At 35.5% G+C, this 25,243-nt stretch overlaps 1 protein-coding gene across 4 annotated transcripts in view; it reads left to right on the top strand.

Annotated features, from left to right (window-relative positions):
• WDPCP (WD repeat containing planar cell polarity effector) overlaps positions 1 to 25,243 on the top strand; it is a 548,844-nt gene that overhangs the window by 517,629 nt on the left and 5,972 nt on the right. For all 4 annotated transcript variants that reach the window (XM_061211054.1, XM_061211055.1, XM_061211053.1 and 1 more), the window contains one exon: positions 3,910 to 3,941. In XM_061211054.1, coding sequence (XP_061067037.1) covers positions 3,910 to 3,941 — 32 coding nt within the window. The remainder of the gene's footprint in view (positions 1 to 3,909; positions 3,942 to 25,243) is intronic.

The following is a 25,243-nucleotide window of genomic DNA, read 5'->3' as shown; positions in this document are numbered from 1 at the left end:
TTGGAACACAGCCATGCTTATTCTTTTACATCGGTTATAGCTGTTTTCATGCTACAATAGCAGAATTGAGTAGCATTTCGTATGGCTGCTTAGCACACTGCAAACCGCAGTGACACAGTTATAAATCCACAGCCTTTCAAGTGCCACATCACAATTTTTAACTTTATCTTTATTACCAGTGCCTGCTCATCATATCAAAACCAGAAATGAAGATTAGACTGCAAACGTCACACTTTTAAGGCACAGTGGAGAGTGGATTGTTCTGTTATCAAATTAGATGGCAAAGCACCATGTTTATTATGCAATGACACTATAGCTGTGCTCCATCGAATCCAATATACATGAATATTACCAATCAAAGGACTAATCACAATATCCCCTGCCACAGGCAAACAATGGTCAGAAAAAAATAGAAAATTTAAAATGGTGTGTCTCATCATAGGAAAGTTTCTTCACAAAAATAAAAAATGAACATGAGGCTCCAACCAAGTAAGTTTCTGAATGGCTCATTTGTTGGCCAATCAAGGAAAGCCATTTTCTGATGGTTAGTTAATTAAATCATATTTGATTGTAGAAACCGAAGAAGTGTGTTGAGAGAAAATAATCTCTGTCTGAGATTATCAGCCATTCAGTGAGTACAGTTACTCAAAAAATTGAGGACATTGGGAGCAATATGAATAGCTGATGAAAAAACAAGGCAAAAAAAAAAAAAAAAACAACCACATATACACGCAAGGAAAATGATTTCAAGTGGTTTTCTTTGGTCAAAAGATGTTGTGGATACCGCTCAATTGCTGTTTTTTATTTGAGGAGTCAATGCCAAGTTTGGAGTAACTGAAGAATTAACCTCTATGAACAGTCTGTGTGAAACAATTCCAGGCAAGAATATCTTCAAAGTTGAGAAAACACTAGTTCAGTACAACCTATAGTGGAATCTGCTAAGATGTGTTACAATCGATGATGCCAATATATGTGGAGGAGAAAAAGACAAATTTACAAAGCGTGTTTTAAATGTTATGGTTATTCATGGTATTTGTTATTCAATCAGCAGGTACCCTGCAGAAAATATTTGAATTAATCATGTGCTACTGAACCAACAGTGTCAAAGGTGAATTTCACTCACTCCTGTGGATTTAACTATCCTCAGCTTTGTGAATTTTTGTCAAAAATGGAAGCTGAATATCTTGATTTGCCCTACCATGCAGAAGTTCAAAAACTTTGCAGTGACAAAATTTTATTGTGACTTTTTTAGGTACTGAGACTAAAATTTTTCTAAATGAGAAGAACCACTACTGACCACTATTATCAAACTGAATGGCTTAGGAAATCAGCTTTTGCTGCAAACTTGATAATGTTTCTTAATGAATTTAACCTAAAATTATAAGGCAAACAGTTGTTAATACGTGAATTTTTTTACTGAAGTAAAGCCAATACAATGCTAATTAATGCTGTTTGAATCACAAATAATATCACATTGTGTTATCAAGAGTTAAAACAAAAAATAATATCTATATTCCCACACAAATCTGAAATAGATATACTTTCTAATATCAAATTAAACTCCAGAGAGGGTAAACAACTGTCCCAGGTTTAGCACATGAAGTCCCAAATCCTGGGTAACCGCTCAGTCCCAGGAAACTAGAACAATTGGTCTCCCTAATTCCAGCAGTGATTTTTGGACCTGAATGCAAATGCAAAGGAAATTTCCATATTTCAAAATCCATCAACTGCAACTGAGGAGCTTCTACCTAACTTGCAACTGGAAGTGATTAATCTGCAATATAATAACATGCTAAAAGTCAAACATCAAAAGAAGAATCTAATAAAATAAGATGAATCTAATAAAGAAAGAAGAATTCTATAAAATAAGATGCTGCTCATGGATTGATATCAGTGTGTGGTACTAATCTGTTTGAAAGGGCATATTCAGAGGTGAAATACATGAAATCTCATCAGAGATCAGCATTAACAGATGAATATTTGCAGTTGAGTTTGATGGGAGAGAACACTAACTTTGAACCCCAATCAAATGAAATGCTATCCCCCATTCCAATTAGATGTGTGCCACAAAAACACCTGTAATCAGTTATTATTATTATAGTTTGAATTTCATCAAGACAAACATTTTAGAATCTCTCTCTCTTGCTATATAAGTACTTACATAATACCTTCAATTTTGCCTATTGGCCTGCAAAGCCTAAAATATTTACTATCTGGCCCTTTACATTATGTAGGCCCCTTATCTAGACTAAGATAAATATAGTTAAGGGATGGGGACTGTCATAGTTGACAAGAAACTGAATGAAGCAGTAACTGTCTTTTATGAGAAAATAAACAGAAAGTGGTATGTGTTTAAAAGACTATAACATACTAGAGTCAGAAGCAATCACTTTATTACACCAATCTCTTTAGATGTCCATCTAGAATCTAGATCATAGATCTTAACACTTCCGCTATGGAAGTTAATTTTCCTTTATATGAAAAATTGGCATGGATTCAAGGATGACTGACGGTGACTAACATGGTGAAAGTGTTTATTTTTAAACATTTTGAAAAGTATAGTTGTTTAGCGCAAAGTGTCAAGATTACAGGGATAGCAATTACTATTTAATTACACAAAGTACACTGGGCTGTTTTATGGTCTATGGAAAACTTTTAAAAACATAAATTAAAGCAGGTTATTTTGTTTTGTTTTAGTTTTGTTTAGTCATAAGAATGATGTATGACTATTAGGAAGACAAAATGTTATACCAGTTTCTGAGAGAGATGGTTAATTTTATACTCCTAGAGAGCTTCCAAAAGAGAATAACCATCTTACTGTAGGCTTTAAACTTTTATCTACCTAAAGGCAAGAGCCAATCCATTATTTTAAAAAAATCAAATGTCCTATGAAAGCATTACAATCCAGATTTCATAATATGGCTCCATACCATATTAGAAATGTTATGAAAATTTTAAACTGTACAGCTAATATCCCAGTCAATAGAAAAATACCACAAAATAGCAAGTAATTTAGAGTTAATGACAGACAAGTAACATGTATTTTTATAAAAATATCATCATCATCATGGCATTTCATGGTGCTAGGACTACAAGGAAGAATAAGATTCTGCTGATAAGCTTAGGAAAATTTATAATCTGCTTGGTAAGCTAGACTAAATAAAGGAGATAAATAATAATATAAGTGAACATAGCCTAGTGCCAAATGAGTGGTATATGCATGTGTGCACTAAGTGCTGTAAGAAAAGAGAAACACAATTGGGACTTATTAATACAAACAATTATATACACAATTACTTGTTTCAAGGATGAAAATATGTAAATTAATGTCTACCTACTATTCATCAATAATGAGAAATTAGACTGTGGCAGTAATGTCACTTCTTTTTCCTCAGCCTAATATTTAAATTTAAGTAAAGATGATTCTTTTAAGAGCATCATTTTGATGTACTAAGCCAGAGTCAGCAGGTCTCATATCACTGCTATGAGAGCAAATAACCCACTAATCAAATATAGTATTCTTTCCCATTGAGAAAAAAAAAAGCCCTCATAAAACTTAACACACTCCCCAGGTAACCACCACTAATCAACCAGAATTGGCACTTAGACGAAACTTACTTGCCATGCAAGTTTTAAGGCATCTCTTTAAGAACAGAAGGAACAATAAAGGCACAGTCTACTCATTTGATTTCAGTACATTAGCCATAACATGTATGCATGAGAATAACTGGTATTTTCATACTATTTTGAAGTTTGGTTATTGCTTTCTCTAGAGTTTTAAGTATTTTATTTATGATTATTTTAAGTATTTCTCTTTTTAGTGAGGATATTAAAAGGTTCTATTAACAATTTTTATTAAAGCCCTTTATTAGATTTTAAGATAATGATTGTTGTGATTTTTTATTTTAGAAGGAGAAATGAGAGAAGATGGCATAGGACAGGTAAAACTCTTTCTCTTACTGTTTATTAGACAGCTAAATTCCAAAAGAAAAGCATACTGTGATTATTTTGAACTCAGGAAAAGCTGCCTACTGGTATACATTATCTGGAAACAGCTTTCTAGAAAACTATTCAGCTTTTCAGTATTTCAAAGTTATAATTATTATTAAAATAGTTATTTTTGAAAAACAAAATTATGCATAATGAACTATGCACAAAAGAAATTATATATCTGGAATTTGCCTCAAAATAATGCATTGGGAGAAAGCAGAAGGGATAAGATGAATTAAAGTTGCCATGAGTTGATGATTGATGAAGGTGGGTGATGGGTAATATAGTAGTTTATATATTCCATTCTCTCTACTTTGGTGTAAATTTGAAATTATCCAAAGTTAAACATAAAAATAAAAGCTTTATGACAATTATGAAGTTATCCAATTCATTTTTATCACATTTATGTGTAATTTTTGTAAGTAATGCATGTGGGGTCCCTCTCCATCTTCTGTTGCTGACATCACATCTAAGTTCATTTTGAGAGAAGAAAGCAATGCCCTGCTATACCAATTCCAAACAGGTTTTGTATAAGTCAGAGAAAGCCTCATAATTTTATTAAAAGCCCACAATGGGGACTTCCCTGGTGGCACAGTGGTCAAGAATCCACCTGCCAATGCAGGGGACAGGGGTTCGATCCCTGGTCCGGGAAGATGCCACATGCCACAGAGCAACTAAGCTGGTGTGTCACAACTAACTGAGCCTGCACTCTAGAGTCTGCGAGCCACAACTACTGAGCCCACGTGCCACAACTACTGAAGCCCACGTACCTAGAGCCCGTGCTCTGCAACAAGAGAAGCCACTGCAATGAGAAGCCCACGCACCGCAACTAAGAGTAGCCCCCACTCGCCGCAACTAGAGAAAGCCTGCAAGCAGAAACGAAGACCCAACGCAGCCAAAAATAAATAAAAATAAATAAATCTATTAAAAAAGTTATATAAAAAAAAAGGCCACAGTGGATTATCACAGTAACTGATTTATTATGAGACTGGAGTTTGAATGATAGTTCCACAATTATGAAAATTATAACTTTGGAAAAATAATTTCATCTCTGTCTCAACTACTTCATCTGTAAAATAGAGATAACTCCACATACCCCACAGGATTTTTGTGAAGCTCTATTGTGACGATGTATGTGGTAGGACTTTGTTAATTGTATGGAACTATACTAATGATAGTAATTATTAACATCATTGCTTGAATCTACTTCTTTATGGACATATCTATATTGAAAATATAATAATTGCTTAGAGGGAAGTGCCATATTACAGTTGAATGTGCATGCATAATAATCTGCATTTAATTTGCTAAAGCTTAAAGAAATTTAACCATAAATTCTATATATTTTTAAATAGCTTATTTTTTAGAACACTATCTGCTAAGAAAAGAAAAAAAAAAAAACTGCAACCTATCAAAACTTTACAGACACATCCATTTGGATGTACATGAGATTCAATCAAGAAACTGACTTCCCAAGAATCTTTCTGGAAAGGTCGTTAAACAGAATAAGAGAAACATCACCTTGAGCTCTACCCACCATCAGTCTCTCCCATCAGGAAACTTACACAAGCCTCTTAGATAGCCTCATCCACCAGAGGACAGACAGCAGAAGCAAGAAGAACTACAATCCTGTAGCCTGTGGAACAAAAACCACATTCACAGAAAGATAGACAAGATGAAAAGGCAGAGGGCTATGTACCAGATGAAGGAACAAGATAAAACCCCAGAAAAACAACTAAATGAAGTGGAGATAGGCAACCTTCCAGAAAAAGAATTCGGAATAGTGATAGTGAAGATGATCCAGGACCTCAGAAAAAGAATGGAGGCAAACATCGAGAAGATGCAAGAAATGTTTAACAAAGACCTAGAAGAATTAAAGAACAAACAGAGATGAACAATACAATAACTGAAATGAAAACTACACTAGAAGGAATCAATAGCAGAATAACTGAGGCAGAAAAACGGATAAGTGACCTGGAAGACAGAATGGTGGAATTCACTGCTGCGGAACAGGATAAAGAGAAAAGAATGAAAAGAAATGAAGACAGCCTAAGAGACCTCTGGGACAACATTAAACACAACAACATTCGCATTATAGGGGTCCCAGAAGGAGAAGAGAGAGAGAAAGGACCAGAGAAAATATTTGAAGAGATTATAGTTGAAAACTTCCGTAACATGGGAAAGGAAATAGCCACCCAAGTCCAGGAAGCACAGCGAGTCCCATACAGGATAAACCCAAGGACAAACATGCCAGGACACATAGTAATCAAATTGGCAAAAATCAAAAACAAAGAAAAATTATTGAAAGCAGCAAGGGAAAAAGGACAAATAACATACAAGGGAACTCCCATAAGGTTAACAGCTGATTTCTCAGCAGAAACTCTACAAGCCAGAAGGGAGTGGCATGATATACTTAAAGTGATGAAAGGGAAGAACCTACAACCAAGATTACTCTACCCGTCCAGGAACTCATTCAGATTTGACAGAGAAATCAAAAGCTTTACAGACAAGCAAAAGCTAAGAGAATTCAGCACCACCAAACCAGCTCTACAACAAATGCTAAAGGAACTTCTCTAAGTGGGAAACACAAGAGAAGAAAAGGACCTACAAAAACAAACCCAGAACAATTAAGAAAATGGTCACAGGAACATACATATTGATAATTACCTTAAACGTGAATGGATTAAATGCTCCAACCAAAAGACACAGGCTTGCTGAATGGATACAAAAACAAGACCCAAATATAGGCTGTCTACAAGAGACCCACTTCAGACCTAGGGACACATACAGACTGAAAGTGAGGGGATGGAAAAAGATATTCCATGCAAATGGAAATCAAAAGAAAGCTGGAGTAGCAATACTCATATCCGATAAAACAGACTTTAAAATAAAGAATGTTATAAGAGACAAGGAAGGACACTACATAATGATCAAGGGATCGATCCAAGAAGAAAATATAACTATTATAAATATACATGCACCCAACATAGGAGCACCTCAATACATAAGGCAACTGCTAACAGCTTTGAAAGAGGAAATAGACAATAACACAGTAATAGTGGGGAACTTTAACACCTCACTTACACCAATGGACAGATCATCCAAAATGAAAGTAAATAAGGAAACAGAAGCTTTAAATGACATAATAGACCAGATAAATTTAATTGATATTTATAGGACATTCCATACAAAAACAGCAGATTACACTTTCTTCTCAAGTGTGCATGGAACATTCTCCAGGATAGATCACATCTTGGGTCACAAATCAAGCCTCGGTAAATTTAAGAAAACTGAAATCATATCAAGCATCTTTTCTGACCACAATGCTATGAGACTAGAAATGAATTACAAGGAAAAAAACGTAAAAAACACAAACACACGGAGGCTAAACAATACGTTACTAAATAACCAAGAGATCACTGAAGAAATCAAAGAGGAAATCAAAAAATACCTAGAGACAAATGACAATGAAAACACGATGATCCAAAACCTATGGGATGCAGCCAAAGCAGATCTAAGAGGGAAGTTTATAGCTATACAAGCCTACCTCAAGAAACAAGAAAAATCTCAAATAAACAATCTAACCTTACACCTAAAGGAACTAGAGAAAGAAGAACAAACAAAACCCAAAGTTAGCAGAAGGAAAGAAATCATAAGGATCAGAGCAGAAATAAATGAAATAGAAACAAAGAAAACAATAGCAAAGATCAATAAAACTAAAAGCTGGTTCTTTGAGAAGATAAACAAAATTGATAAACCATTAGCCAGACTCATCAAGAAAAAGAGGGAGAGGACTCAAATCAATAAAATTAGAAATGAAAAAGGAGAAGCTACAACAGACACCATAGAAATACAAAGCATCCTAAGAGACTACTACAAGCAACTCTATGCCAATAAAATGGACAACCTGGAAGAAATGGACAAATTCTTAGAAAGGTATAACCTTCCAAGACTGAACCAGGAAGAAATAGAAAATATGAACAGACCAATCACAAGTAATGATATTGAAACTGTGATTAAAAATCTTCCAACAAACAAAAGTCCAGGACCAGATGGCTTTACAGGTGAATTCTGTCAAACATTTAGAGAAGAGCTAACACCCATCCTTCTCAAACTCTTCCAAAAAATTGCAGAGGAAGGAACACTCCCAAACTCATTCTATGAGGCCACCATCACCCTGATACCAAAACCAGACAAAGATACTACAAAAAAAGAAAATTACAGACCAATATCACTCATGAATATAGATGCAAAAATCCTCAACAAAATACCAGCAAACAAAATCCAACAACACATTAAAAGGATCATACACCATGATCAAGTGGGATTTATCCCAGGGATGCAAGGATTCTTCAATATACGCAAATCAGTGTGATACACCATATTAACAAATTGAAGAATAAAAACCATATGATCATCTCAATAGATGCAGAAAAAGCTTTTGACAAGATTCAACACCAATTTATGATAAAAACTCTCCAGAAAGTGGGCATAGAGGGAACCTACCTCAACATAATAAAGGCCATATACGACAAAACCACAGCAAACATCATTCTCAATGGTGAAAAACTCAAATCAATAAAAAAACTGAAAAAATGAAAGCATTTCCTCTAAGATCAGGAACAAGACAAGGATGTCCACTCTCAACACTGTTATTCAACATATTTTGGAAGTCCTAACCATGGCAATCAGAGAAGAAACAGAAATAAAAGGAATACAAATTGGAAAAGAAGAAGTAAAACTGTCACTGTTTGCAAATGACATGATACTATACATAGAGAATCCTAAAAATGCCACCAGAAAACTACTAGAGCTAATCAATGAATTTGGTAAAGTTGCAGGATACAAAATTAATGCACAGAAATCTCTTGCATTCCTATACACTAATGATGAAAAATCTGAAAGAGAAATTAAGGAAACACTCCCATTTACCACTGCAACAAAAAGAATAAAATACCTAGGAATAAACCTACCTAGGGAGACAAAAAACCTGTATGCAGAAAACTATAAGACACTGATGAAAGAAATTAAAGATGATACCAACAGATGGAGAGATATACCATATTCTTGGATTGGAAGAATCAATATTGTGAAAATGACTATACTACCCAAGGCAATCTACAGAGTCAATGCAATCCCTATCAAATTACCAATGGCATTTTTTTACAGAACTAGGACAAAAAATCTCAAAATTTGTATGGAGACACAAAAGACCCCGAATAGCCAAAGTAGTCTTGAGGGAAAAAAACGGAGCTGGAGGAATCAGACTCCCTGACTTCAGACTACTACAAAGCTACAGTATTCAAGACAATATGGTACTGACACAAAAACAGAAACATAGATCAATGGAACAAGATAGAAAGCCCAGAGATAAACCCACGCACCTGTGGTCAACTAATCTATGACAAAGGAGGCAAGGATATACAATGGAGAAAAGACAGTCTCTTCAATAAGTGGTGCTGGGAAACCTGGACAGCTACATGTAAAAGAGTGAAATTAAAATACTCCCTAACACCATACACAAAAATAAACTCAAAATGGATTCGAGACCTAAATATAAGACCAGACACTATAAAACTTTTAGAGGAAAACATAGGAAGAACACTCTTTGACATAAATCACAGCAAGATCTTTTTTTGATCCACCTCCTAAAGTAATGGGAATAAAAACAAAAATATACAAATGGGACCTAATGAAACTTAAAAGCTTTTGCACAGCAAAGGAAACCATAAACAAGACGAAAAGACAACCCTCAGAATGGGAGAAAATATTTGCAAACGAATCAACAGACAAAGAGTTAATCTCCAAAATATATAAACAGCTCATGCAGCTCAATATTAAAGAAACAAACAACCCAATCCAAAAATGGGCAGAAGACCTAAATAGACATTTCTCCAAAGAAGACATACAGATGGCCAAGAAGCACATGAAAAGCTGCTCAACATCACTAATTATTAGAGAAATGCAAATCAAAACTACAATGAGGTGTCACCTCACACTGTTAGAATGGACATCATCAGAAAATCTACAAACAACAAATGCTGGAGAGGGTGTGGAGAAAAGGGAACCCTCCTGCACTGTTGGTGGGAATATAAATTGATACAGTCACTATGGAGAACAGTATGGAGGTTCCTTAAAAATCTAAAAAATGAATTACCATATGATCCAGCAATCCCATTACTGGGCATATACCCAGAGAAAACCATAATTCAAAAAGACGCATGCACCCTAATGTTCACTGCAGCACTATTTACAATAGCCAGGTCATAGAAGCAACCTAAATGCCCATCGACAGACGAATGGATAAAGTTGTGGTACATATATACAATGGAATATTACTCAGCCATAAAAAGCAATGAAATTGGGTCATTTGTTGAGACATGGATGGATCTAGAGACTGTCATACAGAGTGAAGTAAGTCAGAAAGAGAAAAACAAATTTCATATATTAACGCATGTATGTGGAACCTAGAAAAATGGTACAGATGAACCGGTTTGCAGGGCAGAAGTTGAGACACAGATGTAGAGAACAAATGTATGGATACCAAGGGGGGAAAGTTGCAGGGGGGTGGGGATGGTGGTGTGATGAATTGGGCGATTGGGATTGACATGTATACACTGATGTGTATAAAATTGATGACTAATAAGAACCTGCTGTATAAAAAAATAAATAAAATTCAAAAATTAAAAAAAAAGAAACATCACTTTGTGTACTAAAGTATAGGATAATTATCGAAAATAGTTAGGCCACACGTCTTTGAGTTCAGATATTAATATAGCTTATGGTCAGATTAGCACTAACTTATACACACTTTATGTTCAGCCCCCTGGTTTCTTGTTTAGGAATTATTATTAAGCGCAGATAAAACACAGATTGTAACATCCTGTCATTACTGCTTGCAAAGGTCTTTCTCATGTAAAATTTTCAGATGCTACATTTTGAAGTAGGGTTTTGTGTGTCTTTGTATAATTTTCTTTTACTATAATAACTTTTTCAACATATTTCTCTATTTAATCAATTGAATGTATTCAATAAGAAATAAAAATTTTAAATAATAAGATAATTAATGCTAATATTTATCAAGTGCCTAGTATACTAGGCATATACTCAGTACTTTAAATGTTTTAATTAAGTTAATTCTCACAACCCTATGATGTGGATTCTACTATTAGTCCCATTTTATAGACAAGAAAACAGACACAGAGATTAAGTAACTTCCCCACAGTCACACAGCTTGTGAGGTGTACAGCTGGAATTCAATCCCTAACAGTCTGGCTCTGGACCAGGGTTCTCAATCTCAGAGCTACTGACACGTTGGGCCAGATAATTCTTTGTTTTGGAGGTGCCATCCAGTGCATTGTAGGATTAAACATTAGCAGCATACTTGGCCACTACCTAGTAGATGCTAGTAGCTCCCCCACCTCAGTCGTGACAATCAAGTAACATCTCCAGACATTGCCAAGTGTCTCCTTGGTGGAGGAGAATGGTAAAATCACCTCCAGTTGAGAAGCACTGCTCTAGAGAAACCCCTACAGAACACTGCCTCTCTAAAAACCACAGCATAGAAATATGGAAAGCAGGAAAATAAGAAAACTTAAATCACCTATAATTACACTATCTAGAGATGATAATTAATATTACTCATACTTTTTAAGCTTCCCGGGTGCTCCTCCCCAATTACATTCCTATCCGTCTACCTACTCTCACAGTCCTAAATTTTATGTTAATTGTTCCCTTGTTTGTCTTTATGGTTTCCCTGTATGTGGCTACATCCCTAAATAACATGATATTTCGTTTTACTTATTTCTAAACTTCATATAAACAAAAACATAGTGCATTCTTTGTGTTACATGCTTTTTTCATTCAATACTATGTTTTGGAAATATATCCATGCTGATGTGTATAGGTGTAAGTTTATTCATTTCCATTGCCTATTGTATTCCACTGGATGAATGTCATAATTTATTCATCTACTCTACTGTTGATGGACATTTAGGTGGTTTCTAGCTTTTTCTATTACAAACAGTGCTGCTATGAACATTTTTCTACATATCCCTAGGGTATATACCCAAGAATAGAATTTCTGGTGATAGGCAATGCACATCTTAAATTTTAATAAATAATTCCAAATTTTTCCCAAAGTAGTTTTACCAATTTATATTTCCACTAGCGAAGTGTAAGAGATTCCATTGCTCTACAATCTAACACTTAGATTTAACATTCGTATTTCAACTTTTTTGCCATTCCTAGTATCTGTGAAATAGTTTCTTGTTGAGATTCTAATTTGCACTTGCCTAATTAATAATAAGGCTAAACATATGTTCATATGTTTCCGGTTATTTATGTTTCTTCTTTCTAGAAACGCCTATTCCTATCTTTCACTCATTTTTATTGGGTTCTTTGCCTTTTTCTCACTGATTTGGAGGAGTTCTTTACATATTCTGGAACTAATCCTTTGTTAAGTAACTTCTCCCTGTTTGTTGCTTGTCTTGTCCCTGTCTTCATAGTTGTTAAAGAGAAATTCAACCACATTAAAGAATGTACCACCTTTTCCTTTATGGTATGTTTTTTATGTCTTGTTTAAGATGTCCTTCCCTCCTCCCAGTGTTATACAGATATTCTTCTGTTATTAAAGCTTTTACCTTTCACATTTGTCTAATCCATTTACATAGTTCATTCCTTAGAGAAACCAGGTCATTTATTCTATATAATGCTTCATATTCTGGGTTTGGTTGATAGATTGCTCATTAAATTGTTCTTCTGTCTCCTGTTATTTCCTATACACTAGCATTTTAATCCATTTTCTTGCTTAAAGTGCAGCTTTCTAGGCAGTTTTTTACATCGTATCATGAGGTACATAAATATTTGGTTGCCCCAAGTTTTAGTGATGCTATAATTGACCAACAGATTCAGACGGTATCTGATTCCTCCACTTAAAATTCCCCATCAAACTTTTACTTGGTGGTTTTAAAATACATTGGTGAACGCTGCCTGACAATTTTTTCATGGGGGATTCAAAAATAGGGATTTTCTAAGTCTATCATTTCACCTGTATTTATTACTTGCAATTCTTCTGTAAAATAATTTGTCCTTCATCAACTATTTGGTTTTCATGAAAGGAAGTTTTAAAAAGTTAGGATAAATGCTTGATTCTTTCCTTTTATTTATCAATGTTCAGAGCAGAGATCAGCCAACTTTTTCCATAAAGGGCCAGATAGTAAATATTTTAGGCTTTGCAGACAATGTGGTCTCTGTCACAACGATTCAACTCTGTCATTATAGCAAATAAGCAACCATAGACAATGCTTGAATGAATAAAGATGTCTATGTTCCAATAAAACTTTATTTATGAATACTGAAAATTTGAATTTCATGTAATCTTCACATTATGAAATATTCTTTTGATTTTTTTTCCAGCTATTTAAAATGTAAAAACTCTTCTTGGCTCTCAGGCCTTACAACAATAGGAGGTGGACTGGATTGGGGCCATAAGCCATAGCCTGCCAACCCCTTCTTTAGAGTTATGAATTGGTGCCCTAGCAACTTCCACACATCCAATGAGAGAGTGTGTGTGTGTGTATGTGTGTGTTAAAAATCTTTAAGAACCTGTGGATTTTTAGATGCTTGATGCACTCCAATCCCCTGTAGTCATAATCAGTTTTGACTCTCCAATTGTTTCCCTTCATGTCAGCTCCTTTCTCCTTTTGGTATGACCCAATTAGCCTTTGGCAACTGCCTTACTTTTATGGCGCAGCATGTACCTGACTCATATATTCCCTGCCTTAGACTTGGAATCTACTATTTCTCTACAGTTATAGCTTTTAGACTTTTTCAGTGAACACAAATACATATTTTTAAAAGGAAAAAAAAAACATGAGTTTTAACTGATATTTCCAGTTTAAAATTAGGGTGAAGAGGGGTTTATTTCATTTATTTGTGTTCTTTTTTCCTTGTAGTTCTTTTTTCTTATGTTAAAAATCTTGGCCCCTACAGATTAACTTTTTTTTTTGTTTTAACTAAACATCAGTTCACTGAAACTGCTTTCACTTAGTCACCAATGACCTCTGAACTGCCAAACCCAATGGACAAATTAGTACCTAACCCATCACAGATCTCTATACTATTTAACACTCTTGACTTTGCTTTTTATCTTGAAACATTTAACTTCCATCATACCACACTCAACTAGTTCTTCTACCTTGTTATTTCACCTCCTTCTATAACTTTTTACTTGCCTCTAGCCTTTTCTTCTTTAAATTCTATATATTATCCCTTGACATTTTTATCAACTCTCAGGAATCAGCAGCAGAAAGACATTAATTGGTATCTTCAGCCCAGGCTTCATCCAAAGCTTCACACTGATACATCCTGCTCCTGCAAGCCACTGACAGACTAAGATAGCTGTCCCTTCCATGCAGTTCCACAGCATCCTTTGCTTCTCCTATCACCAGAAAGATCACTCTTTATTATCCCTTCTGATTTAATTGTCTCTCCCAAAGACTGTTTTTTTTTTTTTTAACATCTTTATTGGAGTATAATTGCTTTACAATCGTGTGTTAGTTTCTGCTTTACGACAAAGTGAACCAGTTATACATATACATATGTCCCCATATCTCTTCCCTCTAGACTATGTTTCTTAAAGGCATTATTTATGTCCATTTTGCTCACCATCTTATCATTAACAGCAGGCATGGAATTCTGTGGTCAATATTTGTCAAATAACATAGGTACAAATGAATGAATAAATATCTCTTTGACTAGATTATATCTGTTAAAAGAAAAATTTCCACAGAAAATATATTGACATAACAAGCTTTTATTCAATGATTCATGAAGTGGGCAACATCCAATCTAGTAGACAGAAAGGAGCTCTGAATTGCTGTACAAAGTAAGAGATTTTATAGACCAAAGTGAGCAGGAACAAGGAAGTTATACTGGGCATTTGCTGATTGGTTAAAGCAGGGTTACTTTCCTTATATGTTGCAAAGGGAAGTCTTAGGTAACTTGTGCTGAGCAGGCAGGCACTGATTCATTGACCTAGACCTTCCTTTTCTAGAAGAGCCAAGCGCAGAAGCTTAGTTAAGTTTAGGTTGGCTGACATGGGGCTTAGCATGAATGACTCCATCTTGGACCTAACCTGGTTACTTTCACATATCTGAAACATAACATATCTAAAACCAAACTCATCATTTTATCCTCCAGCCCAAAACTTGATCCTTCTCTTATATGGTTATTTATATGATTCTTGATTTCCTACAACCCACCTACAGCTAATCAAACCAATCATCAAGTTCTGTTGATTGCTCCTAAATATTTCTAGAATCTAGTCCCATTGTAATTCAGATCTTAATTATCTGCACCTGGAATACTGCTTCCTAACTGGTATCGTTATCTTTAGTCTATCCTCACCACTGCCACCACTACCTCAAATATAGCTTTGTGGAGACAAAGCTACAAGAGTGATCTACCTATAATTCCCCTGCCTAAAACCCCATAGGATAAAGGCCAAGCTCCTTATTACGGTATATAAGACTCTCCATTACCCAACCTATGTCCTCCTCTCCAATTTCATCTCCTACTACTCTCCACCTGAGAGTCTGAGTCATTATATATCCCTAATACCTGTTATATCACTTGGCATACTAGAGGTGTCAATATGTCAATAAATATTAATTGAACCAAAGTAGACCTACTAGAACTATTTAGGTATCTTATCACTAACACTATTTTTTCCAATATTTTATTATGAAAAATTTCAGATATACAGAAAAGTTGTAAGACTTTGACAATAAACATACACAAACCTACTACCTAGATTCTACAGTTAATGTTTCATAGTAATTGCTTTATCATATATCTATCCATCAACCCGTCCTTCTATAAACCATCTTATATTTTGATACATTTCGAAGTAAGTTTCAGACATCTGTACACTTCACCCCTTTAAGCCACTTTAGCATGCATATCATTAACTGGAGTTTAATGTTTATTTACAATCCTTCCCCTCCCCCTATAAAATGTACAATTAAATGCACAAATCTTAAGTGTTCCATTATATAAGTGTGTATATATATATATATTATGCATAACATACATTACATTATTACAGATTATCTATCTACCTACTTCCATCAATCCCCAGAGGAATTTTAGCCAAACAATTTTCTTAAAGTTCATATTCTGCTCAGGCCTAAAGATAGTTTACAGTTAAAGTAAGGAATGACACTATTTTTAATTACTGCTTATTTTAACCATGACCTAGCCTTAGGCTCATCAGAATATGGACTTTAATTCTAAGAAAAATTCTTTGGGTAAAATCCTCTGCGGAGTATATAGAGAAATCCAGATGTAAAGTTCTGTGATGCTTTGAATTAGCTTGCTGTCAAACCTTAATTACTACAGTAGATACATTTTTCTCTAATAGTATACATTACTGCCTCTTTACAACTTTTCAAGAAAAAGTTTGTCCTTCATCTTTCCCTGTTCACATTCTCTTTTATCAAAAAACATGAAAACAGAATTATGTTACCATGTCTTAATTTGAAATAACTACCATCTGAAGAAAAATTAGTATTAGTCTTCATGAAAACAAAAAATGCTCTGGCATTTTCCCCCTGCAATAAGAAAATATTAATTCATCCTCACTTTTACAACTTATAAACCATCTTCACAGTGATCTTATTAACCTCAGGTGCCCTGCAATTTAGTAGACTGTTCTCTGATGGATGTGGTACACTTTAAGAAGATTCTTGCCCACTTTCTCCAGAACTATTTTGAAAAACATATTTAAACAGATGTTAACTGAGTTACAGTTAAGAGTCAGCCACAATGAAGAAAAAACAAATTAGAAAAAGTCATGAATAGTTAAAATGGTAAATTTTATGTATATTTCACCACAATTTAAAAAACAAAAGGAAAAAAAAATGAAACCACTAGGGGTCTAGCTAGCTCCAGGGAAGATTCTGGCAGGGATTTCTGCTAATGACAAAAACTGAGGGAAAGAATGTGAGTTCTCTGTTAAACTTTAATCAATACATTTTTAAAAAACTACCTTGGGTTGCATGTTGGAATGAGTTTCTAGGTATGGAGCATACCTCTTGTTCCCTACCACTGACTCTGGTCATGGACAAGTAGGTAACAAACCATGAAGTTTTACATCTAATTTGTCTTGCTGTACTACTCATTGGCATAGTGTCTGGAAATTTTGGAAATGGTAGAAACCCATTCTTTTTAATATGGAATTATGACAGATACAGCAATTTGCTGCTTATATTGCTCTTTCTGTCCTTAGAATCACCCAGGAGGGTTGAGCCTAGCCAGAAGAGAGTAGTACAGATAGAATAGAGCGTATATATGTATACAAATAGATATATCCCCAATATTTACAAATTGATAATTATCCACATTAATAAAGAGCACCTTATATAACTGGAGTAAAAGTATGCAATTTCTAAAAATGTGATAAAAAGTATCAATTTTTGTGTTCATTGATCCTTCTAACACAAAGTGTATTAATCTACTTGATGGATGACAACAGCCTCAAATATTTGTTGAGATGGAATAAGTGATAAACTATTCTCATACTTGTTTCCTCCAAAGAATGATTTTTTTAATATTTTAAAATGTATCAACATATCGCCTAAAGAGGTGAGTTACATAAAACATTAGTTAAAAAAACAAAAGTGTGAACACAGCCATAACACAGTGATCAGTTTTCATAGATATAAACCAATTTATCTCATCTACTTTTTGAAAGATTTGAGGAAATTCCCAAAATTATTTCATAAACAATATCTGAAGTAAAATTACACAAAGCAAAAATCAATTAAAAGTTGCAAAGTAAGAGAGGTTGTTGAATATCTGGGCTGTATTACTCAAATTAAAATTGAGTTTAGCTCTGAATTTGGGGAGTCTAAGGCAAAAATGTGAAGTAGGCATACTTTGGGAGGCAAATGGTATAATAGAAATAATACAGGATTTATAAACAAAATATCTCAGTTCCAGTTTTATTCCACTGTTTCCTCACTGCCACACAACTTCCTTTTAATTGAAGTAGAGTTGATATACAATATTATATAAGTTTCAGGTGCACAACATAGTGATTCACAATTTTTAAAGATTATACTCTTGGGACTTCCCTGGTGGCTCAGTGGTCAAGAATCTACCTGCCAATGCAGGGGTTCGAGCCCTGTCCAGGAAGATCCCACATGCTGTGGAGTAACTAACCACATGTGCCACAACTACTGAGCCGGTGCTCTAGAGCCTGCGAGCCACAACTACTGAGCCCACGTGCCACAACTACTGAAGCCTGTGCGCCTAGAGCCCATGCTCCGCAACAAGAGAAGCCACCGCAATGAGAAGCCCATGCACCACAACGAAGAGTAGCCCCCGCTCTCCGCAACTAGAGAAAGCCTGTGCGCAGCAACAAAGACCCTACGCAGCCAAAAACAAGTAAATAAATAAATAAATTTATTTTAAGAAGGATTATACTCTATTTATAGTTACTACAAAATATTGGCTATACTCCCTGTGTTGTACAATATATCCTTGCAGCTTATTTTATACATAATAGTTTGTACCCCTATCTTGCCCCTCCCTCCATTCCCTTTCCCCACTGGTAACCACTGGTTTGTTCTCTATATCCATGAGTCTACTTCTTTTTTGTTATATTCACTAGTTTGTTGCATTTTTTAGATTCCATACATAAGTGATATCATACAGTATTTGTCTTTCTCTCTGACTTATTTCACTTAGCATAATACCCTCCAAGTCCATCCATGTTGCTGCAAATGGCAAAATTTCATTCTCTGTTATGGCTGAGTAGTATTCCATTGTATATACCACATCTTATTTACCAGTTCATCTGTTGATGGACACTTAAGGTTGCTTCCATATCTTCACTATTGTAAATAATGCTGCTATGAACACTGGAGTACAGGTATCCTTTTGAATTTGTTTTTGTTTTCTTCAGATATATATACCCAAGAGTGGAATTGCTGGATCATATGGTAGTTCTATTTTTAGTTTTTTCAGCAACCTCCATAATGTTTTCCACAGTGGCTGCACCAATTTCAATTTCCACCAACAGTGTACAGGGTCCCCTTTTCTCTACATCCTCACCAACATTTCTTATTTGTGGTCCTTTAATGGTAGCCATTCTGAAAGATGAGAGGTAATATCTCACTGTGGCTTTGATTTTCATTTCTGTGATGCTTAGTGATGTTGAGCACCTTTTCCAGTGCCTGTTGGCCATCTGTATGTCTTCTTTGGAAAAATGTCTATTCAGGTCTTCTGCCCATTTTTTATGGGTTGTTTGTTTGGTAATGAGTTGTATGAGCTGTACATATATTTTGGATATTAACCCTTTATCAGTCATATCATTTGCAAATATTTTCTCCCATTCCATAGGCTATCTTCTCTTTTTGTCAATGGTTTCCTTTGCTGTGCAAAAGCTTTTAAGTTTAATTAGGTCCTATTTGTTTATTTTTCCTTTTGTTTCTTTGCCTTAGGAGACAGATCCAAAAAAAATATTGCTACAATTTATGTCAAAGAGTGTTCTGCCTATGTTTTCTTCTAGGAGTTTTATGGATTCCGGTTTTAAATTTAGGTCTTTATTCCATTTTGAGTTTATTTTTGTATATGGTGTGAGAAAAATGTTCTAATTTCATTCTTCTACATGTAGCTTTCCCAGCACCACTTATTGAAGCGACTTTTTCTCCATTGCATATTCTTGCCTCTTTTGTTGTAGATTAATTGACTGTAGTGTGTGGGTTTATTTCTGAGCTCTTTATTCTGTTCCACTGATCTGTTTCTGTGCCAGTACCATACTTTTCTTTTTCATTTTTTAATTGAAGTATAGTTGAAGTACAATACTATATGTTACAGGTGTACAATATAGTGATTCTCAATTTTTAAAGGTTATATATATTCCAGGATTCCATGATCATCAGCAACCTCACTGAGTGTTACTGGCAGCACATTCAATCTCTTAGTAAATAAATAGCAATGGTGATGAATTTTGATTGCTGTGAGTACATACTGTTTTGATTACTGTAGTTTTGTAGTAGAGCCTGAAGTCAGGGAGAGAGATACCTCCAACTCTCTTCTTTCTCAAGATTGTTTTGGATATTTAGGGTCTTTTGTGTTTCCATATAAATTTTTAAATTATTTGTTCTAGTTCTGTGAAAAATGCCACTGGCAATTTGATAGGGATTGCACTGAACTGCAGACTGCCTTGGGTAGTAAGTGTGGTCATTTTAACAATATTAATTCTTCCAATCCATGAAAAAGGCACACCTTTTTCTTATTAAGGTATAGTTGATGTATAATATGTTTCAGGTGTACAACATAGTGATTCACAATTTTTAATGGTTATATTCCATTTATAGTTATTATAAAATATTGGCTATATTTCCTATGTTGTACAATGTATTCTTGTAGCTTATTTATTTTACATATATAGTAGTTTTTACCTCTTAATCCCTTACCCCTATCTTGCCCCACCCCCTTCCCTCTCCCCACTGATAATCACTAGTTTGTTCTCCATATCTATGAGTTTGAAAATGGTATATCTTTCCATCTGTTTGTGTTTTATTCAATTTCTTTCATCAGTGTCTTACAGTTTTCCAAGTACAGGACTTTTACCTCCTTAGGTAAGTTTATTCCTAGGATTTTTCTTTCTTTTTTTTTTTTCTACTATAAATGGGATGTTTGCTTAATTTCTTTCTGATATTTTGTTAGTGTATAGAAATGCAACAGATTTTTGCATATTAATTTTGTATCCTGCAACTTTACCAAATTTATTGATGAGCTCTAGTAATTTTTTGGCAGCATCTTAAGGATTTTCTAGGTAGAGTATCATGTCATCTGCAAACAGTGACAATTTTACTTCTTCCTTTCCAATTTGGATTCTTTTTATTTCTTTTTCTTGTCTCATTGCTATGGCTAGGACTTCTAATATTATGTTGAATGAAACTGGCAAGAGTGGGCATCCTTGTCTTGTTCCTAATCTTAGAGAAAATGCTTTCAGCTTTTCACCGTTGAGTAAGATGTCAGCTGTGGGCTTATCATATACGACCTTTATTATGTTGAGGTATATTCCCTCTATACCCACTTCTATCATAAATGGATGCTGAATTTTGTCAAAAGCTTTTTCTGCATCTATTGAGATGATCTTATGGTTTTTACCTTTCAGTTTGTTAATGTGATGTATCACATTGATTGATTTGTGGATATTGAACCATCTTTGCATTCCTGGGATAAATCCCGCTTGATCATGGTGTATGATCCTTTTAATGTATTGTTGAATTCAGTTTGCTAGTATTTTGTTGAGGATTTTTGCATCTATGTTCATCAGTGATATCGGCCTATAGTTTCCTCTTTTTGTGTAGTATCTTTGTCTGGTTTTGGTATCAGGATGACGCTGGCCTCATAGAATGAGTTCAGAAGCATTCTTTCCTCGGCAATTTTTCAAAATAGTTTAGAACGATAGGTGTTAACTCTTCTCTCAATCTTTGGTAGAATTCACCTGTGAAGACATCTGGTTCTGGATGTTTGTTTATTGGGAGTTTTTTTTTTCCTTATTATTATCAATATTACTGATTCAATTTCATTACTGGTAACTGGTCCATTCATATTTTCTACTTGTTCCTGGTTCAGTCTTGGGAGATTGTACCCTTCTAGGAATTTGTCCATTTCTTCTAGGTTGTCCATTTTATAAACAAATAGTTGTTCATATTAATCTCTTATGATCCTTTGTATTTCTGTGGTGTTGGTTGCAACTTTTCTTTTTTCATTTCTGATTTTATTGATTTGGGCTCTCTCCCTTTTTCTCTCAATGAGCCTAGCTAAAGGTTTATCAATTCTATTTATCCTTTTACAGAACCATCTCTTAGGTTCATTGATTTTTCTATTGTTTTTTAGTCTCTATTTCATGTATTTCTGCTTTGATCTTTATAACTTCTTTTCTTCTACTAACTGGGTTTTGTTTGGTTTTTTTCTAGTTACTTTAGGTGTAAGGCTAGGTTTATTTGAAATTTTTCTTGTTTTCTGCAGTAAGCTTGCATCACTATAAATTTCCCTCTTAGAACTGTTTTTGTTGCGTCCCATAGATTTTGGATTGTTGTATTTTCATTTTCATTTGTCTCCAGGTATTTTTTTATTTACTCTTTGATTTCTTCAGTGATCCATTGGTTGTTTAGTAGCATATTGCTAGCCTCCACATGTCTGTGTATTTGTATTTTTTCCTTGTAGTTGATTCCTAGTCTCATAGTGTTGTGGTTGGAAAATTTGCTTAATGTGATTTCAAGTTTCCTAAATTTACCAAGGCTTGTTTTGTGGCCTAGCCTGTGATCCATCCTGGAGCATGTCCCATGTGCACTTGAAAAGAATGTATATTCTGCTGCTTTTGGGTGGAATGTTATATATATATCAATTAAGTCCATCTGGTCTAAATGTGTCATTTAAGGTCACTGGTTCCTTATTGATTTTCTGTTTGCACAATCTATTGATGTAAATGGGGTGTTAAAGTCCCCTACTATTATTGTGTTACTGTTCATTTCTCCCTTTATGTCTGTTAATATTTGCTTTATGTATTTAGGTGCTCCTATGTTGGGTGCATATTTATTTACAATTGTTATATCTTCTTGTGTAACAGTCTTTGTCTTAAAAGTCTATTTTGTCTGATATATTTATTTCTACCCTGGCTTTCTTTTGATCACCATTTGCATAGGATAACATTTTCCCATCCTCTCACTTTCAGTCTGTGTGTGTCTTTAGATCTGAAGTGAGTCTCTGGTAGGTGGCACATATATAGGTCTTGTTTGTATCCATTCAGCCACTCTGTCTTTTGACTGGGGTATTTAGCCTATTTATAATTAAAGTAATTATCTATATATACGTTCTTACTGCCACTTTGTTAATTGGTTTTGGGTTGTTTTTGTCTTTTCTCTTTGTTCCTTTCTTCTTCTTTGTTCTATTTTCTTGTGATTTGATGACTATCTTTAGTGTTATGCTTGGATTCCTTTCTCTTTTTTTGTGTGTGTATTTATTATAGATTTTTGGTTTGTGGTTACCAGGTTTATATATAGCAATCTCTTTATATATACATGTGTTTAAGTTGCTGATCTCTTAATTTCAACCACATTTTAACAACCCTGCATTTGTACTCTCCTCCTCTCACAATTACTTTCTGTGATGCTACGTTTTACATAGAATTGTTTTGTGTATCCGTTAACTGCTTATTGTGGATATAGATGATTTCACTATTTTTGTTTTTTAACTTTCCTACTACCTTGTACATGGTTGATTTTCTACTTCTACTGTATGTTTGCCTTTACCGATGAGCTTTTTCCTTTTCGTAATTTTCATGTTTCTTTGGCCTTTTCTTTTTCACTTTAATGTATCTTGTAAAGCTGGTTTGGTGGTGCTGAACTCTTTTAGCTTTTGTGTGTCTGTAAAACTTTTGATCTCACCATCAAATCTGAATGAGAGCCTTGCCAGATAGAGTACTCTTGGTTGTAAGCTTTTCCTTTTCATCACTTTAAATATATCATGCCACTCCCTTCTGGCCTGAAGAATTTCTGCTGAAAAGTCAGCTGACAGCTTTATGGGAGTTCCTTTGCATGTAACTTGTTGCTTTTCCCTTGCTGCTTTTAATATTCTGTCTTTATCTTTAATTTTTGACATATTAACTACAATGTATCTTGGTGTGTGTTGATCCTATTTAGGACTCTGTGTTTCCAGGACTTGGATATCTGTTTCCTTTCCCAGGTTAGGGAAATTTTCAGCTATTATGTCTTCAAATATGTTCTCGGACCCTTTCACTCTTCTCCTTCTGGGACCCCTATAATTCAAATGTTAGTATGCTTAATGTTGCCCAGAGGTCTCTTAAACTGTCCTCGTTTCTTTTCATTCTTTTTTTCTGTTCAGCATCATTGGTTTCCACTATCCTGTCCTCCAGCTCACTGACCTGTTCCTCTGTATCATTTAGTCTACCATTGATTCCTTCTAGTGTATTTTTCATTTCACTATTGTATTCTTCATCTCTTTTTGGTTGTTCTTTATATTTTCCAACTCTAATCAACTTCTCACTGTGTGTCCATTTTTCTTCCAAGTTATTTGATCACCTTTACAATCATTATACTGAACTCTTTCTCAGGGAGATTGCCTATCTCCACTTAGTTCTTCTTTTGGGGTTTTATCTTGTTTCGTTATTTGGAACACATTCCTCTGTTGCCCCATTTTGCCTAACTTGCTGTTTCATTTCTATGTATCTGGTATGTTGGTTACATTTCCTGTCCTTGAAGAAGTGCCCTTTTGTAGGAGATGTCCTATGCATCCCAGCAGTGCACTTCCCTCTCGTCGCCAGAGCTATATGCTCTTGGGGTGTCCCCTACATGAGCTGTGTGGCCCCTTCTATTGCAGTGGGCTGACTAATGTGGGTGGTCTGGTAGGCTTGGTTGGTCCCTGGTCCAGTTGGTTGCCAAGCCCTGCCTTGTGTGGAAGCTGCCAACTGCTAGTTGGCAGGGCTCTGTCACAAGGCAGCTGGCTATGAAACCCTAGGGGGCCCCAGGGTGAGTACTGGCTCACTGGATGCTGGAGTCTGGGTCCAGAAAATCCTGGGGCTGATGCCCACCCAGCAGTGGATGAAACCAGGTCCTGGAGCTAATGCCAGCCCATACTGAGCCAAATCCTAGGGTCTGGCTGCAGGGCCCAGGGGTCCCAGAGCTGGTGTCAGACTGCTGGTGGGTGCGGCCTGTTCCTGACACAGCTGGCTGCAGTGTCCGGGGTGTCTAGAAACTTGTGTTGACCTGCTGGTGGGCGGAGCTGGGGGCTGGTGTTGCCCTGCTGGTGGGCAGGCTGGTTCCACAGGCTGCCTGGCTGTTGTTGCCCTGGGGCTGGTGTTCGCATGCTGATGGATGAGGCTGGTTCCCAGGATCTCTGGCTGCAAGGCCCTGGCGGGTTCCCGGGTTTAGTGCCTACAAGATGGTGTGTGGGGCTGAGTCCTGGGCCTTGGTGGGCAAGGCCATGTCCAGGAGCAGCTGTGGGCTCAGGGGGTCTTAAGTTAGCCTGTCTGCTGGTGGGTGGGGCTGTGTCCCCGCCCAGTTAATTGCCTGGCCTGAAGCGTCACAGTACTTACTGGTGCCTACATGCTGTTGGGCAGAGGCCAGCCTGGGTCCTGAGGTTAATTAGCTAGAGGGAGAATTCCAAAATGGCGCTTGCCAGCACCAGTGTCCATGTGGTAGAATAAGTT

The sequence above is a fragment of the Eubalaena glacialis genome, chromosome 14, assembly GCF_028564815.1.
Source record: "Eubalaena glacialis isolate mEubGla1 chromosome 14, mEubGla1.1.hap2.+ XY, whole genome shotgun sequence".
In the NCBI taxonomy this organism is placed as follows: Eukaryota; Metazoa; Chordata; class Mammalia; order Artiodactyla; family Balaenidae; genus Eubalaena; species Eubalaena glacialis.
Note: the sequence above shows the minus strand (reverse complement) of the source record. Positions and strands in the feature narration are given on the sequence as shown.